At 38.5% G+C, this 19,840-nt stretch overlaps 1 protein-coding gene across 4 annotated transcripts in view; it reads right to left on the bottom strand.

Annotated features, from left to right (window-relative positions):
* LOC124163252 (protein PHTF2) overlaps positions 1 to 19,840 on the bottom strand; it is a 118,786-nt gene that overhangs the window by 21,805 nt on the left and 77,141 nt on the right. For all 4 annotated transcript variants that reach the window (XM_046540023.1, XM_046540022.1, XM_046540025.1 and 1 more), the window contains one exon: positions 3,845 to 3,988. In XM_046540023.1, coding sequence (XP_046395979.1) covers positions 3,845 to 3,988 — 144 coding nt within the window. The remainder of the gene's footprint in view (positions 1 to 3,844; positions 3,989 to 19,840) is intronic.

The raw sequence follows: 19,840 nt of genomic DNA, 5'->3' as shown, positions 1-19,840 counted from the left end.
ATTGCATCAGAAGCGGTGTAGGATACTAGCGAAAATTTTCAATTGTTACCATCAAAAACATTTGCTTGAAGCACATGAATTCTTAAATTCTAGCCTTTCATTGATTTCTGCACGAACTTTTTAAAATATACTAGAAACTAGAAGGAATCATAGCAACATCTCCATATATCATCACATATTTGTCGTCCTCTCGATTTTTCTAGCTTACCCTCATATCGCATCAACGGGAAGCCTTTGATTGAAGACAGAGGTACCTCGATGGTATGAAGATCCTCGGTCACTTACGAAAAAGCTCCTTCCCGACCGAAGAGGACCTTCGAGAATAAAAACTCATACTTTGAAGCATGTATCCTTCCAAATGAAAAATATGCCCTTAGACCTACGCAAGAAAGAGCATTTTCGACTAAGAGATATGAATTGAGGGTAGCTTTCATGGTGTCGTGCCGAATATAAAAAATGCTAAATACTTATTCGCAACAGTAATAGACACGTCATAAATCAAACCCAATAAATCAACCATTTCGTGGAATATTAATGCAGATACTACGAAAAAATGTCCCGACTTTCTCCTCCATACTCATTCACTGCTAAACCTGCCTTTTCGATTACTGTTTTATAATACCAATAAACAAATAAATCCCTAAATAAAGCTATCACTACAATACATGAGAACCTGTTGCTATGTTCTCAGACAACTTCCGCGCACCACCTCTACAATAATACGCCAAGTTAGAGCAAGAAAAGGCATCGAAGTTGAGTACCAATAAAAACCTGGACCCTGAGATGCATAGAGTTCAATTTTGCTCGGATCACCTAAACAAAAAGTCGCTTCTCCGCTGCCTCGCGATGCGAAATTGCAGCGGGGACCGTAACTCCTAGACGTGGCCGGGGAATAGAGCGGAATGCAATGTCCTCGCAGAGCAACGAGGAGGAAGGCAGGCGGTGGAGCGGCGGCACGGTCGGCTGGCCGCGTCGTCGAGCGCGGAACAAGAGCAAACGGACGGGCAGGGGGTCGACGTACCCCAGCGGATCGAAACTCGGCGAGCGCGGGCGGGGATGCTGGGCACCTGACCCTGGCACTAGGCCTGAGCAATGTCGAAAATTTAACGTAGGAAAGAGATGACTTCAAACAATCGATTAATGCCGAATCCGATCTGCTAATACCGGAACGATAACCGTCACCTTGTCACAATCAATGCTGACGATGGGAGAAAAAAATGAGTCAAGCGATAACTATAACGGACGACAATTGTTATTGACGGCGCGGAATAAAGAATAGGGGAGTATTGTAATGAAAAAAAAAATAAAAAAAAACCCCGCGAGTACAAATCGTTGCTCCCGAGGTTTTTAAACGGAAGAACTAGCAAAGTGTGTTGGCATTTTGTGTGAAAATTAAATTTGTGAAGAAATAGAACGTGTCGTAGCTCCCGGTATTCGTCGTGAATACTTGTAATAGACAAGTGTGTTTGCAATTCGTGATAACTAAAGTTGAAAAATTGCTGTTGTTGCGGATTCCGATCTGCTCATACCGGAACAATAACTATCACCTTGTAACAATCAATGTTGACAATGGGAGAAAAAAATGATGTACAACAAAATGATGAAAATAATTTACAACAAAACTATAATGGACAACAATTGTTACGATTTTCTTCATAAAATTTGTGTTAATTACATTTGAGTTCAATATTCATGTGTTAATTTGATTTGTGTTTAATATTTATGGGTAAAATAAGATTTGTGAAGCTACGAGGAAATATACAAGGATAAACGTTACAACCTTATCTATCAATTATTTTGAGCATTGTTAGTTAAGCTGGTGAATTAAAGCAATCATTGGAGAGGCACCTTCAATTTTTCCGGAATTCACGGGGTCACTAACACTTACACAAGCTGTCATGTTCTCCCATCTATGAGATCGCTCGCAAAATATCTTTTGGTCCGTGGAAGAATAAATGGAATCTTGCTTTCCAAAATATGTTTTACATTTGCAGGACCGTCAAGTAAACATATTGGCTACTCAAACGTCAAAGAGAATTTCGGTGCATTTTAGAGATTACCAGTTTGTTTCTTTAAAGAAAAACATGAGGCAGAACTCGAAGCAGTATTTATTAATTGGGAACTACAACGCACAGGGTCATTTCTTACCGACAAATACAGGATTTTTTGAGATATCAGATAATTACGAGGCGAGGGGTGGTGGTTTTAGATTTAATTCTATTAAAAAAAATAATTTTACGAGGGAGAGGTTACTAAGGTTTAGGTTGGAATAACGCTAAGAAGAGGAATATTCTCTATCTATACCTGACAGTGGAAAATAAAGATGGGAGTTCTGATAGGGTTTTTGAGTAATATATTGATATTGTATAATGACCCTCAGCAGCCCGAGTTTTAATTCTATTTTCCTCTCCACTTTTAGACACCCTAAGTTCCACACAAAATGCTACGCACCCTATTCCATCATAATTCATTCCTCATTTGCATGGAGGACAATAGTCGTGTTTACAGTTTATTCGCCGATTTTAAACTGTCATTTCAGTTTCACCTCCAATGCTGCGTCTAAAAATATGTTTTATAACTATAGATCACGTTATTAAGATTGAGGGAGGGGGGAGTGGCCGCACCCCCCGTAAATTCAAAAAAAAGAAGAAAAGAATAATAATTAAGGTGACTCTCCAATGACAGTTTTTATTTCACCAGCTTAACAAACGATGCTTGAAAATAATTTATGAATATCTAAAAGCCACTTTTCTACGCACACCAGACCTCAGACGCATAATAGCCGAGGGGGATTTCACACCGCTAAGACATCGCGGAAAGCAATGAGAACCCCAAAATGACACCCTAAATCCGCCCTTGACTCTCATTCTATTCTTTAAAAAGATTTTTTTACGATAGGAGAACGTCAAATTTCCCACAAAATGAAAACTTTAAACAAATCGCGGATTGCACCCAAGACTAAATGATGCATTATTAAGACGAATCGAAATCCATCGTTTTAAATATTCAGAAGGATTTAATATTAACCCGGTAACGCCTGAATTAAAAATTTCATCCCAACTTTTTCGTAATATTCAATTTTAAAATCTGATTGATTAGATGCAAATTTAATACTTTTAGCACTAACAGTGTTGAAGATACAGCCTGGTACAATGCGTACCGCTACGCCCTTAAGGGGTCAAAAATCGAAATTAAATAGGCGTTAGTAATTTCACATTTTAATGCCGGAAACGTTTAAAAAATTCTATTTTGCACAATTAATTATCAAAATTACTCAAAAATGTCAATTCTTGCTTAAAAAAGCAAACTTTTCTATAAAACGTATATAAATATGCTTATTAGTTTAAAACTCTCAAAATCCCGAAAAAATTACAACAAATAACAAAAAAAGTTCGCTTAGTATTGCACTACCAGTTGGTACCATATGGTACCGCTAGGCGTTAACGGGTTAAACAAAGAGTTTTTACTTCAAACAATTGACACGGACTTTAAATTTGTGAATTTTAACTCACCCGATGCAAAACAAGCCTAAAGTAAGTCTCTCACATACAGTAATTAATGACCTTATAAGCCAAGGAGGATAAGTGCAGTTTTTTATTTTTGTGGATAAGTATACATAATGGTTGGTGGAGTACACAACATTGTTATAACAAAGAGACACATGTAAATCACTGAATCTATATGCATATGCTAATCAGTGATTTACATGTGCCCCTTTGCGCAACAGTATTGTGTACCCCACCAACCATTAAGTGTACTTCTCAAATAATAAAAAATTGCACTTATCCCCCATGGCTTCTAAGGTCCTCAATTACTTTTTTTTTAATAAACAGCGAACACTCACCTGTTCCGTGATGAGGACGGATAAGTTACGATATTTACGGTTGATTTTTGTCCCAAGAGTCATGAACCTCAAAAGAAATATCCCGAGCAGCATGGACCACATCAGGGCTTCAAGGTTATACTGTGAGTGCAGTCTCACGGAATCCTGGAAAGAGAGAAAGCAAACATCAATTAATCACACTACAAACTGACAGTGAGTGGACAAAAGTGAGATGCAGTTCAGCAAAAAAACTAATATCAGTTAAAAGAAACCTTTTTGGCTATGTTAAAGCAATTGAATAAATACGTCACAGATACACGAGGACAGAATACCTTACCATGGATGTGAAGTATCGATCTAAAACAATTGCATGGCAATGATCCGGGAAATTGGATTAATCATGATACAGAATCTTTGCATTATTATTTCACTACTACTTCGGAAAGCGATACACAATACAAAGCAATGCTTGACTTGAACTACACGCTTCAAGTCTGCTAAGCACCGAAGCTTGTTTTCACCTTATCCATTCAAAGATTAACTCCCTCAATCCTGATGACTCACCGCACGCAATACCCAATAAAGCAATACCTAAGCCAAACAGAAAACTTTCGAATTATAAGAATTAAAGCCATAAAAATCATTAAAATTATAAATTATAATTGTGGTCAGGTTGAGTTAATGACCAAAACAATTGGCCAAAATTACCGTTATATCACACTACAATTGGAAAATTAAAAAAAGGCCCTACCACTTAAAATAATTACAGAATTCAATTAAGGCAGCAATTATATCCCTTAGAAATTATACCCCTTTGCCCAATTAATGGCGGTTAAACTTGCTCCCACAGTGAATGTACTAAGATCATATTGCGTTCATGGCAGTCGCAACTAATAGCCACCTCAAATGCTTAATTTATAATTATCTCATCACATTTCAAACGCACATGCCTTTCAGAAGATATTGGCTTCTCGTTCCGAGTCGTCCATCCGCCATTGCTCTGGGAATGAGAGTATGGTTCACCAATAAAAGTAAACCACGGAATACCGCGGGATTTCATTTCCGGTTACTCAGCAAGTAGCACTCAGTAAGTAGCACCTCTACTCTAAGGTAACACCAACCCCACCGATGTGAATCCCATTGATAACTTCGATCTCATACCCAAAGGGCTTCTTTCTTTAGGTTAACTTCTAATTTGATGCATAACATGTGCAAATGGCAAATTTTATGAGAAAAGAAGACATGATGAATTTAGACAGTGAATCTAATATTACCTTTGTCGATAGTACTTTAATATTTTTTGGTGACAACGTGAAAAAAATTATCTGAAAGACAAAAATACTAGGGAACTTAAAAAATCATTTTCCAGGGTTAACTGGCAAGCATAACATACTGGAATACACAACGTTGCCACTGAAAGCGCATCAGGAGGCTGAATAAGCTTGTTGTCAATAGTGTTGAGTGAGTCCTAAAATTTTTGACATCATGGTGTCACTAAAAGTAGAGGAATATTTTTTTAAGGAAGAAAAATTGGGTTTTCCAATTGTGTCCAGTTAATGTATACTAAATCATTACATTAGCACTCACAAGAAATAGGGAAAAAATGTATGAACTATCACCTAAGAAATCATTCCATCAATACTACACATGATTCACTATATTTTTTCTTATTTTTCTTCCTCCAGATTACTCCACCTCCAAAAAAAAAAAAAAAAACGTGAAATTTCGGGAATATTCAGTATACTCCTACCCCGCATCACTTCCCGCGATTAATTGACGTGCTATTAAGAATCTAGATAAGGAAAAAACGCTCTGGCGATAAGAAACACCTGGCCTGTTGCGTACAATTTATAACCTGCCATTCAAACACATCGGAGATTTAACCAGTCAATACCGTCGAATGGACACTAAAAGACGTGAAATAATTTTTTTTCACACGCTTGCCACATTTGGCTATTTGTGGTACAATTGAAAAAAAACGTAGTTTCGGTTAAACTTTGCGTTGAATACAGCACGGAGAACATACTCTCATGTGGGTGAACCAAGGCACAATCATAAAATTTAGTTTAGAATGTTCTTAGTCATTCCCAAGCAGAAGTACAAGGATAATGAAATTTATTTGGTTTCCATGTTTTATTTATATTTAATGGAGACAATATTCCTTATATTGAAGCGTAAGAAGTATCGAGAACCTGATTCCCTAATGGAAAAAAAATGATTTAGTAAGTTCACATAAATGCAGGAAGGCAATTAATATGGATATTCATAAGTCTCACGTATTACTGAATTTTACGCATGTAAAAATTCGGGAAATAGAAGTAAGACATGTTTTGCAGAAAAAAGAACTTTAAGGAAGTAAATGCCATTTATAAGGGATGACCCTCGCATTTAGTAAACGATAAAAAGTCTCACCTCAGTTAAAGTGAATACAACGTGTGTTTATATTCTAGAAAAAACAAGGTTTCTTACAACACGATGTTAATGCAAAGGCAATGGCGTAGCCAGAAAATTACACTGGTTTTACAAATAAAAGTCTTCCATGATAATCAATACTATCTAAAGAAAATTTATAAGTAAATGTGCGGAATATTAAAAAAATTAATCGTATTATTTTAAAGCTATTTTCAATAAGAACCTCTATACTTTTACTAACAAACTGAATCCTAGCAGGCTATGAGAAAGTCTAGAGGTGGAACTTCCGACGAGACGAATAAAAGATACAAATCGACCAACTGCTTCACCACTCTCAAAGATAACACGCATCCCTCCCAACTTTAAATACATACTATGAGAAAGATAATTAGGGAGCGCCCATTAATTACGTGAAGTGATTTTTGCGATTTTTGACTCCCCCCTCCCTTTTGGCGAGATACCGTGAGATTTGGCTCGACCCCCTCCCTCTTAGGTGAGATTATTTTCAGCGAAAATACGCAATGAAAAACGCCACTGCGTAGGAATTACTAAAAAAGTAATCTGTTTAATTATTTCCACAGTTGGTATTATTGTGTAGAATTTAGTCACATATTAATAGAGAAACAAGTTTTGCTCAATTCAACCGTTTTCTCACAATTTTACACAGTTTCTTGCGGAAAAAAATTACTCAATACCTGCCAGGACCCAGTGGCGCAGCGAGGGGGGGATTTTGGGGGATAAACCCTCCCCCCCCAGAGCTCAGAAATTTTTCAAAAGTTTTATCCATTTTACTTATTTGGATCTGTATTACTTATAGAATAGTGATAGGATTTATCAAATATCCCTCGGAAAGCCATAAGGCTCGCCATTTTGAACCATTATTCTTCAAATTTTTCTGGAGAAGGACCCCGCAACTCCTGCTTACCCTGATGGGTATGCAATACCCCACACTCGTAAGTATTAGTTGCGCCTAAAACCCCCCCTAGCCTTCATTCTCCTGCCAGGACACCTCCCTTCCCCCAACGTGAGATTGGCTGAGAATCGGCTTGGCCTCCCACCCCATAAACGCCTCACGTAATTTATGGATGCCCCTTTACCAGGCATACGAAAACCGACAATTTTCAATATGTGACCACCTTTTTTTTCGACCGTTCATTCTCCCGCAGCGCCACTGAAAGGCATCCTCCACACTTTTCTCCGCGCTCGACCCCGAGCAAAGACAAATTGGCTACTACCACAGTCTTGGAACGCGCCCAACAGTCAATGCACCCACATGCGCTTTTCGTCACGTTTGACAGGGGACGTTGGAGAGAGCACCGAACGATTTCCAGATTTAACGATAATAAAGGGTAGAAACTACACGGCAGCACTCTCGGGGCTGACGCAGTGGAGTGCGAAAAAAGTATTGGAATACAGGCACTCGCGACCCCAGATAGGTAGCAGAGTACTCAGATGGGTTTGATAAACGTTTTCCGGGATAATTCAGCGTTAATTCATTTTATTGGACGACAGATTAGGACGCAATCCAGCTCCCTTCTTCAGGTCCTAATCTGAACCCGACCCGTGGACCGAAATGGTTTAGGACCCGAAGACGGGAGCTGGTATGAGCCCGAAACTGTCGTCTGCTGAACTGAATCAACGCGGACTCAACCCGGAAAATATTTATCACCGCGGAAGCCTCCGTACCAACTCAGATAGATTATTAAAAACTCAGACAGGCATGCGAGTTTCGAGCAGGTTAGAGGGTTGTTGTGATGGCTTCCTACCCGGTAGGTCAAGGCAAAGTTAGCAGTTGCGGAACACACTTTCCTCAACTTTTTTTAGAAGCGAAATACATATTACTCTGCCCTTTTTTATTGCAAGTTATTATTTGCATTTTACTACATTTTTTTGTTTTGGTCACGAATGCACATATTAGAAATTTTGAAGCAACAAAATTGATAAATGTGTTATTTCACTATTTTGTCTTTTGTTAGCCGGTGCCGGAACGGAGTTCCGGCATCATGACACCACTGGGTCAAGTTTCAAATCCCAGCGATACCTGATAGGGCAATCATTGGGATTTGTCGGAGGCTGCTCTATCCTCAATTGAATTCTTTGTGGAGGAAACTCCATCCGTTGCATGGGGACGTTTAGCCGTGGCTCGCTTAAGGTCGCTTTCCTCGGAGCACGTAATTGCACTATCTGACGTGTGTACGAAGGCGCAGTCAAAATTGCGAAGTGTAGTAAAGGGGTGTATTGCTAGATCACACGCGAGAATGCATGGACAGGAGATGGCAAAATACCTCGTTCAAATTTCGATCGTGTATTCGCGCAATTTCACGCCATAATGAGAAATGTATGAAATTCTAACCGGCGCAAATACGTGTACCATGCAACACGGCTTGTACAGCCTTTTTTTTTAGAGCAGGCAGATTCCTACGCTGGGTTTCCCTCCACCCACCTTACTCTACCCTTCACTATGGCGCAAATAACCTACGCTGCCGGTCGCTTCGGCGGATACATGCAGCCGTATTTGCCTAGACCACGAATATTACGAAAGAGGATAGTAAAGTCGACCTCTAGATCTATTGTTACCAACCGCGTTTTTATATGGGTTTACAAAAGTCGCCACTCAAATAGCTGTCTGCCAAAGCGATCCGAATTGTACATATGAATAAGCTATAATCAGGACTGTTAACCAAAATGCATATTCCTGATGATTTGATACATCAAATTCATAACGTTCCAATGCTATTCCTCGCATATTGCAAATACTACACTGAAAATTATTACAAAAAAATTGATCGCGCAGCACACATCGCCGCGGTGCGGACATTTTTGAAAATCGATTAAAATACGACCAGAGTGGCAGCATAAATTGACATTATGTAGGATGAAATGGGGCCACCTTTACACTATTAGCTCAGACACCAGAGTTGTCTTTGTATGGGTTAGTTGTATTCACCACAGTTGTGCGCTTACGGTAGCATTGCTATAGTAGTCCTGTAGCGCTTTCGACACCGAAAACTAGTCTGCGTGGTGCCACCGACGCGGAGTAGCACAATAATAAGCAGTGAGTCTTCTATTACACGTTCTCTCCATGTTTCCGGGTTAGCTGTGTCGAAGTTTTTTTTTTTAAGATGCGTTTTGCGGCCTATGCTGGCCACATCTTCAGTTCGAGTCCGAGTTTCAGAAGTTGATCTGAATATGTGGCCATCATAGGCCACGAACGTGATCTTGAAAAAAAAACCTTCGACGCAGCTAACCCGGAAACCATGGAGGGAACTCCAATCCAGCGCTGAAAAAGCCTAAAGCAGAAACTACTACTGGCTATGCGCTACTTGCTACTACTAAAATTAGTGAAAATTACTCAATAGTAGGATGTATGCTCGGTATTTCACCATCAATTTGCATTCCTTAATGATTGCAGCTCCATTTTCAGCCGTCAGTAAAATATTCGCGCTGTAGAGATCGACTTGAACTCCAGCGCGAATCTGCACACCGCAAAAATGACCTCAGGTTACTGATTGTTTTATTTTTTATAAATTTTCCATGCAAGAAAAACTAACAACTATAACGGCCTCAGTCGCGACGGGATAACGTACCAACCAGCTAATTAAAAGGCCGCGGGATCGAATCCCACCTGGATGGTATCTCCACCATCGATTCCCTACGTCTATGTTGGTCCAAAAACGAAATTATAAGAGAGGAATTAGTGTCCTAAATTCGCTAATGAATGAAGAACATATAATTATTATCACAAACCACATCTCACGTTTCTAAAAAAAAGAAATTGTTATGGAATTCACCCATCGAAGTAAAATAGAGAGCACTTTGTCATTTTCCTTAAACGCAAATAAGAATTACACAGCATTGTGATTTAAGCGTATTCCACAATTCATTCTTCCAAACATTGGGGCCGTTCGGTCATCTTCCCCGGTCGAATGACCTTAACGAAACACGCGGATAAAAAGCCATGCCCACGAGCGGATGAGGTCACCTTATGCGGAAGCACTGCTTTTACGCATTAAGGAAACGTAATGAAGGTAAATTGCGAATGATGACCCACATATACACACCAATTATCCTATGCCCTATGAGCTATCGCTAGGAGTTGGTAAAAATGGGAAGAAGATTGCAGAAACGAGTATAATTTGAGCATCAAGATTGCTGAAGATGGTGAGCCAAGAGTACTACTCAAGTCATTTTCGTAGGGAAAGGAAGCCTTAAAGGATATACTTTCTGCGGATCAATTTATTGGATCTTTTCAAAACAGTAATGCGGAAATTCCACAGAAGAAAAATCACATGCCTGTCTTGGAATCGAGCCATCATCCCCAAAGTTGATATTGGCGTGCATTAAACGATGAAGCTGCCAAGGTTATCCATAATTTTAACGGATTGTAGCAGCGAATGAGGGAAATGCTAGTCCGTGTATATTTCGAGGTGATTGGTTTTTCCTCAGAGGAATATTTGTATTCCGCGCACATGTGCCGGTAACTCTCGGTATAAGTTTATCGCTAGCTTGTCAACGATTGATTCTTGAAATTCAAAGTGGTAAACAAGGAAAATTTCGCTGTTAAGAATTGAAAATAAAACGAGCATATTTACAATTGAATTTTCGATAAAAGAATGGACAAAAAATACAGAAGTGACTGGTTCCAAGTGATAATAAACATTTATATGGACTAAAAATTTAGATGACTAGAAGTCTCATTTGAAATTTTATGCATTATTGAGTCAACTTCTCGGGGAAACACAGTTGCTTAGAAACAAATCTGAGGTTGGCAACATAATACTCCTACATTTCGTATGCACCGACGAATAAGTACGGCCCTCTGGGTATGTGTTATTATAACGCGCATTCTGCGAGCACATTTCTGCAAAGGACCTGGAATCATTAAATAGTTATTTGAATACGATCAAGTTAGTCCATCTAATTATGAAATACGTTGTTCTGAATAAGATTTCTCAAAATATATCTCATCCACCCAAAATTTATTTCATGAAGTGTTCCAGCAACAAAAAATCCTTCTTGGGCAACGAGACTTTTTACACACAAACGAGTTGAGAATGCACATGTGTAAATGCGATTTAGTTCATTCAATACAAAACGTTTTATCGAATCTAATATCGATGGATTCAAATACTTTGAGAGGCCCGACTTATAGATATAAAACGAATGAAGACCACAAAATTAAGGAAATAACTAACGGCGGGGTTCACAGATTAATTTTCCCTCGACTGATGACAAACAAGGACAGAATTCGCTATATTTTAAGCATTTCCATTTTTCACACAGTGCCTATCGCCCTTGAATTTGCCTATAGTGTACCATTTAGATGTAGATTATTACCGGAAATTGTCAACGAACACGGAGGGCCACGAAAAGGCAATGTAAACCATTAAGGAACCGACAATTTTCGCAAAAACTCTTTGAAAAACGCCTTCACCTTTTATATCAACTTCAAGTCCCGCTGCTTAATGTCGTCAATTTATCACAGATGAGAGGAGCGGCCTCCAGCGGGAGACGCACCACGAAAATCTGTGCCACGAAAAATATTTAGGTGGGTTCAACCTGGTCCTTACCTCTCCAAGCGTAGAGCGATAAATCCATGAAATTCGAAGAGATCATCATGAATGACCTTTACATACAGTGACGTAGCCAAGGGGGGTTGAGTTCGTGCTCAATGCCCTTCATCACCAAATGGGTTTTCTTATAAAATCTTTCCCTGGTATCTAGGCGTTACTTCTTTGCGGCTCCATTGAGGAAATTACCAACACTCAATTAAAAATTTTTTAAAATGCTACTACTTTTTAAGGCTGTTTAACTCTTTATGCTATACAATATATTTCCAATAAATAAGCTAATATAACAGTGCGCTCATGAACTATTCAACCCTTCTCATCTAAGCCTCAAGCGATTTTCCACGTAATTGCCGAGCACATATATAATTGTCGCCCAAGAGCTCACACGATATCGAACGATGAACTGAGTCGACACTTTTTATTTTGTATCACATATTTACTTTATTCAGTATGAACAGAGTAACGCAAGATTTACATCAAAACTAGCACATTTATCTTTGTACAAGGAAGAACGCTGACTCGATGGTACCATCGAGAGCTTTCATTAATAATATTAGCGGTGAAATCGTATACTTCGAGGGAAAGTTTTTATTTCCAATGAAGTTGATACTACATTAAAAAAGATGTGCAAGCCACGGAATTTAACTGGCGTGTAGGACTTCGTGGCGTGGAGTGTTCGCTGCCATATATCAGCATAGATAGCCATGTGGAGAACTACTGCGATATTTACTCCAAGTCAATGACAGCATAATTAGAATGTATAAATGTCGAATTTATTCGACAAAACTATTCTCATGGCGCAACAATTAGTACAATATTTCATTCTCAGCGAACTTCTCTGCATTCCACTATAGGCCAACCCACTTCCACTAAAGACTTTGGAAAACAAGATACTCCACTTTCACACAATTTCGAATTTTCTATGTAATTTTCGAAAATAGTAGATTGAGGTCCTGACACTTCAAACATATGCTCTTCCAGTAATTCAGAAACTTACCGCTAGTCGTTTAAAGAAGCAGAAAACTCCAACCTCAACTTTTCATCCAAGTCACGACCTAAAAAATCTACGCTCGAAAGGGCAGGTTTCATAAATGATGGGTCAGAATGACGTTTAGGCAGGAAGAAATGAGCTGCTTCCCATGCAAATTGGTACAGCACTTTACTCAAAATTACTGTCAGCGGGGCTTTAGGCTATCTTTGGGATCTTGCCATTTTCAAGGTATATACAGTATAGATCTCTCAACAACATACACCTGTATCAAAGTTATAAAAATTCCACCAAATTGTTTTATATTAATTACAGTAGATTCCGGTTAATTGGGACATATCGGGACTTGTTCACTTTGCCCCATTTAAGCGGCTGCCCCAATTAGGCGAACTCTCCTGTATATGGGCATAAAAAACTTTGAAATGGTAGAATGAAGACTAAAGAATGTTTATAATGCAACAGAAGTTTATCAAACTACAAATTTAATTAATAAATCAGTGAGTTCAGTTAATTTATTATCATTTTTAAGAATTATAACATTTTTGTTAAAATATTTTTCACAGCCTCGGGCGACGCTGAATGAATGTATTTTACTAACTGTTGTTAAGTGCTATTAAAGAAAAGTCCCATTCTCTAGAGGATAATATAACAACAAGAACTTTCAAAATAGGGCAAGAATAGGAACATTTGTGAAAAATAAAAGTAAATCAAAGGAGGAAAATATAAAAAATAGTATACTGAAAACAAAAAATTTTAATTTCGTCGCGAGTATAGAGTCTATGTCGCCGACTCATGGCCCAATAAATCGGCATGCTGTCCCAATTAAGCGGAGAATACTCTGGGATATTCCTCTATTGGGTTCTGTTCTTCAAGAGCTGCCCCAATTAAGCGGCTGCCCCACGTAACCGGTGGACACATTAAACGGAATCTACTGTAAAATTTCCATACACGACACTAGGGGAGATGAGTAAAGTGAGTAAATTTTGAGTAAAGTGCATGGCCTGGAATTTTATGCCCTAAAAAAGTGTAAATTAGCGCAAGTTTTGAAGACGCATTAGCAGACGAAGGAATACGAAAGATCTAGCAGGAGCGATGCGCCCTCTGAAGCCCATATTACATAATTAATTCGGGAATAACCTATGCATCTATTAAATTTGTAGCGTGTCAGTTTGTCTGCATTATGCGCGTTCACACTTTACGGTCTCACTTATTGTTAGTCATACCGAGTGCTACAGCGATGGGGTTTAGTGCGTTAGAAGCAGAATCTCTCCACGCATATTTTAGACTTGGTTCCAGCGCTGTAGCTCGGCAATACATAAAGTTGCGGGCATAAAACGTGCAAAAACTAGCCAAAAAAATTCTTCCCACAAAACGAGAGACAAACAGTGGCAAACCACCATTAACTCTTGTCTCCCCACAGTGGTTTTTGCAATAGTCAAGATACCAGTAACAGGCGCAACACTATGATACGCAACAGCGCCACAACGATAAGCGACAAGGCAACGACCGGTAGCGTCAAGAAATACGTCAATCGTTGAAGGGTACCCGGAATCGTCAGGACTCGCCACTATCGTACACAACTACACGATATTGATATGAGAAGTCATTATGACGGTGAACACCCGAATAAATTCTGGGTAAAATATTGAGATGTAGCCGTTTAAAATACACTCTAATGAATCATTTTTACCCCCGTTAAGGAAAAAAATGAGAAACGCTAATTCGACAAACATTCCTTGGAATCCAGACCAATATTTGAGCATTGTACAAATAACAATTGTGAAAAGTTAACTCAATTTCTTCATTTCTCAACATAATTACAATTAAATCCTTTAAGTAACGCCTAATAGCTGAAATACTACTAAGTCAATCTTCATCCGATCCTTATCTCAGTACAGTCATTCAAATTAATTATGAATGCTGTCCAATGACAATATTACATTTGATCTTTCCCCAAAACTTTTTATAGAGAAATACGCAATCACAACCTTAATTTAATGATACAATTCATTAAGTCTGCAGCTTTCCCACACTAAAGAATAATTAGTACTCCCATCAGCAAAATACAATCGATTTCGGTACCCATTCAAATTTCTATGGTGCCCCACCCATAATACATAAATGTGCTGAAGAACGAATGCTGTTTGGTGTAGTCTGTAGTTCGTCACCATCACGTCATCAAAATTACTTCAATATCAAATCAATCAATAAATACGTCTCCGTAGTCCCTGCCCACAACTCTTTTCAAAGAGAAAAAACTACATTTTCCGCGCATTTGAGTCTTCTAATTATAGCGATTTTGACGGAATGGGAGGAAGGGGGGGGGGATAAATGGAACCCTGCGCATGCGAGGCGAAGCGAATACCTTTGGGAGCGGCCAAGCGTCTCATCAAAGAGATCTCAACAGATTCCCGAGCCGAGAGGATAGCTGGGGAAACGCCCCGTGCACAATTTCCCTCACATCTGAAAATGATGCGCTGGACCACGTAATCATCAACCTACTAGACCACGTCACCCAACCGCACCAAGGTGTTAGGGAGAAGAGTGGGTGAGTGATATGCCGTGGCTAAAGTCCTTTCCGCTTGAGTGACAATAATCGATTCCCGCATCGAAATAAAAATTTAGTTGACCAGCGCGCACAATTCGCGAATTACGTAGGCCGCCCTATCTCGACCGGTCTGGTTTTATTGAGTGACGTTTGGTATCTTAAAAAATTATGGTACCATGTGACTGATAATTTTAGGCTTAACTTTGTGAAACATTTCCATTATGGAAAATAAAAGAATAAAAGTTTGCAACGTTCACTAGAATATTTAAAAAGGCACGACCCGGGTTTCGTAACAAATAATTACACCTGAAGATTTAACTGTGTTATGAAAGATGGGTCGTGCCTTTTTAAACATACCTACTAGTGAGCCTTACGAAGTTTAATAATTTTATTTTCCATTATGGTATCATGTTGAAATTTTCACGGTATGCAGAGAAGACCCTTATTAACACTTGAAGCCCACTTAAATTTGAAAAATCACCTCAGTATCTTCTTCAATGTAAAATTCTTATACTTGGTACACAGGTAAACGCTGACAAAAGGGCTTCTCTATTAACCCTGAAAATCTTAGGATGATGTGGTCACACGAGCAATACGCCACGGAAAAACAAAAATATGACCGATAGAGAGAGATTAATGCGTCCTCTTAATATAAAATGTTTTTACACGTTTTTTCTTAACCAACTTCGTCCGATTGTCTGTTTCATCTATGGAATATTGTGATTGATTCTTAACCCACTTCTTATTGCCAGATTAGCTAGAAACTTAGCATACCTGCTCGATTCTGATGGTAATATCAGACATTAGAAATAGTCTTCTATTTCGCTCCAATACACAAATAAATTTCAACATGGCAAAATAGCTTTAAATGTTTTCAATTATTTGTCTGAATAATGTTTGCCCATCATTGGTCCCATTATCCATTCATAGGAATATACATTACATTCATTATATCATTTACAATGCCTTTAAAGGCAAGTTCTGATCCCCAGAAATACTACCTTTCTTTTCACTCTACATTCCTACCCGCTCCTTTCGTCATAATCACCTACTATACCAACTTAAATTCCGTCTTTCTATCTCCCAGAGATCACTTTTTTACAGACTCCCTACCTTTTTCAATACCATTTCGTTCACTCACCCTTCCCTGGATCTTTCGATGCCTATCAGATCATTCAAGAGGCAGCTTCGGGAAGCCATCTTCTGAATATTTTTGTTAATATTCTTTTTATTGTTTATGTTTGTTAAAGCTGCTGATTATAAGTTTTCTATACAATGTAAAGGCCGTTTCGGCTGTCTCTTAATGATTAAATAAATAAATAATTAGTGTTAGCCTACATTTTTTGGCATAAATATATTTAACAGCTCTAACTTAATCGATATGACGATTCACAACAAAAAAGTATAAAATAAAAATAAAATAAGAAAGATAAAAGACACGCTATTTCTAAAAGTCGTAAATAATGCAAAAAAGTAAAACATAAGCTTTTCTACACTCGGAGAAGTGTTGGTGCGGATTAGGTCTAGATATTAATATTGTATGCCAATCCTTACTCACCAAGCAGGCCCTCCGAAACTCATTTCTAATAAGCTTAATCAGCACCCACGCTTAACTCACCGAGAGAATAAAAGCTTAATATTAAGTTTTTACTGCATTTAGTATTGTACTTGGAAAAAGAGTATTTTATATTATATTTTTTGTTACATTTAAATTAACTCTGGTACTATATGAAGTAAACAACTAGAAATTTGCATCCGAGGGAAAGGCTCAGACAGGTATAGGTTATGACAAATCATTCTTTCCCTTTTGGTACACAGAAAGTTAACCAATCCCATAGACACGCACAAGCTCTATCGCGTGCTTCGCAAAAGTAAGCAAAGAAAATTAATAAATGAAAAGTGTTAATGCAAACGATATTGTATTCACCCGCTATTACGTTTATTTGTTCTCAATAATTTTGGATGGCCAACAAAATTCGTGTATGAGGCTACAATAGCTCCTACACCCCTTTCTTTTGCTTCATTCAAACACTAAGCGACTCCAATGAGGTAAATGGTAAAATATTTCAAGTGGCATTCAATTTATACGGGATAAATTTTGTCGTAATAAGCACAAGAAAAATTTTCAAAGCGATTTAATAGTGAAATAATGACGCAAAAAGAAATTTTTCTTTGTAATTTACTTGCAACACAACCTTTTCCAAAATTACTTCAAATTAACACCTAAACCGTACAAATATGCGATAATGTATTTCAACTACGCCATATAGTGTCTAATTGTCAAGCCTAGTTAATATGTGAAAAACTAGCCTTAGGCTACTTAATTCTCGACTCAGTCGAGTCTGGTAGAGTGCCTATCAAACAAAAGCCGTATAGCAAATGGTATTGGTTTCAGGAATTACTTGCTTCAACTAATGCAAAGCATCTAGGCGAAGAATTGAATGTGCAATCAGGAAGGCAGAGTTGAGCCAAAAACGGAGCTGACCACAGCGTTTCCTTACAAGCAGTACGTTCAACCTCGAAGCAGAGAGCAGGATGACCTTCTATCCACTACAAGCATGCACTTGATAGATAGCTAATTGCAGCTTCACGAGAGAGATTTTATTCCAGAAATAAATAGCGTCACCTCACTAAAAGCAGTCATAAAAATGAAAGCATCCAACGAGTTCTCACATTAAGAAAGCATATTAAATGTCAGTTGATTGCAACTTGGAACGATCACTTTTAAAATAAAATCGATTCAATGCATATTCGTTTCCATAAACTAGGTAGCAAAAATAACTTTATGCAAAAACCAAATTTGACCTTTGCGGCTACGATGTTTACTTTTATCAGGGTAATGCGAATTTTTCCATTATCGCATAATATTAACCACAGGCGTTGACAGATGATACTGCTATCATTTTCTGCCAACAAAATATTTCCTGCCAAAAATAACAAAATATCATCAAAATACCGAAAATTGAAAGGCATACTTTTTGTATTTAACTGTTTTCCTTTCGCATAAATCAATACCAACCTTTGGGGAGGAGGTCTGTCAATTATTTCTACACGGTCACAGCTGAGTGCTGTAGTTTTTGCGGATACAAGTGAAAAGTGGGAAAAGTGAATAAAAATCGAACTAACACTTCTTAAGGTCGGAAAATGAAATAAAATCAAAAGATTCCGATTCTAGCAATTGAATCATCCTTTTCAGGGGCGTAGTCAGGATGATGCGTTGGGGGAACACAACCCGGGGAGTCAGAGGGGTGGAACCCCCCTCAGGAGAAAATGTGAACATTTTAATCCTTACAAATCACATTCTATGCTACATTGGCACTAAAAATTATACAAATTTGGTTCGTCGGAAAGCTGTTTTGTTAAAACATACGCAAAACCGTGGTTCGTAGAGCCACTTCACAAAAATTATAGTAAATAATAGTTTTGTTTCCCCGTATTGGTGGAGTTTAATAAAGTTGTTTTATAGGTAAACATTTTTCCGCTAAAATAAATTGGCTTGGGGGGGGGGGGGGCACGGGCCACCTCCTGGCTACGCCACTGATCCTTTTTGTGGTTCGGTCCACGGTCATTGCGTGCCCTTTCCGTCACCAGGACATTTGGTGTCATGCGCACCTTTTTTCGACCTCTAACCGAGCCCCTTTTCACACATTTTACCCAAGCCCGTTGCCGTGAGAAGGTATGCGCGAACGTATGGAGGAAAATAACGGCAAATGAAAGGGGATCGTTCTAAACGGCTGGCATACTGAAATAGGACACTTACAATTTTCCAAGACCGCCCAAAAATTTGTATGACTTTCCATAACCAATTATTTCCTCGAGTTTCCAGGTTTTCCAGGCTATCGGGAAACCTGGATAAGGCAAATTTCACGTTCATATTCATTACAATGATACAGATATCACGAAAATAAATGTAACTAACATACTTCATACAAATCACAACAAAAAACACAATAGATCAGCAAATTTGTCCCTTTTTCGGACAATAAATGTATTTAATGAACTATTTTTCTAATTTAGAGCATGTACGTCATTGCTGCCGGCGCTTTACTAACACATGCCTACAAATAAATAAACAATGAATGGCGTAAAAGTGAAGGTAAGTGAGCCATCAACGTGAAAAGGTACACAAATTCCAATGATAAAGATTCTACAGAAGTAAGTAGGCTGGTCTGTGACTGTGAAAAATGAAATCAGATCATACAATGAATCTATCTCGGGCTCTTAACCGTATCAAGCTCTCCATGGCGACCGAAATTTCTATAGAGTTCTTTTCAATCTTCTGAAGGTTTCGTTTCGTCGAGGAGTCCACGTGACGGGCTTATGTTAGTAGTTGGACCAGGATTCCCTGTATCTACCAGTCCAGATGACGATGAAAACGTAGTCAATCAAAAAATCGGCTGACATGTAGCGCCTAACCCGGTCGGACACCCGAGAAATATTCATTGCATTACTTCAGTGGGTAAGCATAAATTCCTCCTTAATTGCATCTTGATTTCCTA

The sequence above is a fragment of the Ischnura elegans genome, chromosome 8, assembly GCF_921293095.1.
Source record: "Ischnura elegans chromosome 8, ioIscEleg1.1, whole genome shotgun sequence".
NCBI classification, from domain to species: domain Eukaryota; kingdom Metazoa; phylum Arthropoda; class Insecta; order Odonata; family Coenagrionidae; genus Ischnura; species Ischnura elegans.
Note: the sequence above shows the minus strand (reverse complement) of the source record. Positions and strands in the feature narration are given on the sequence as shown.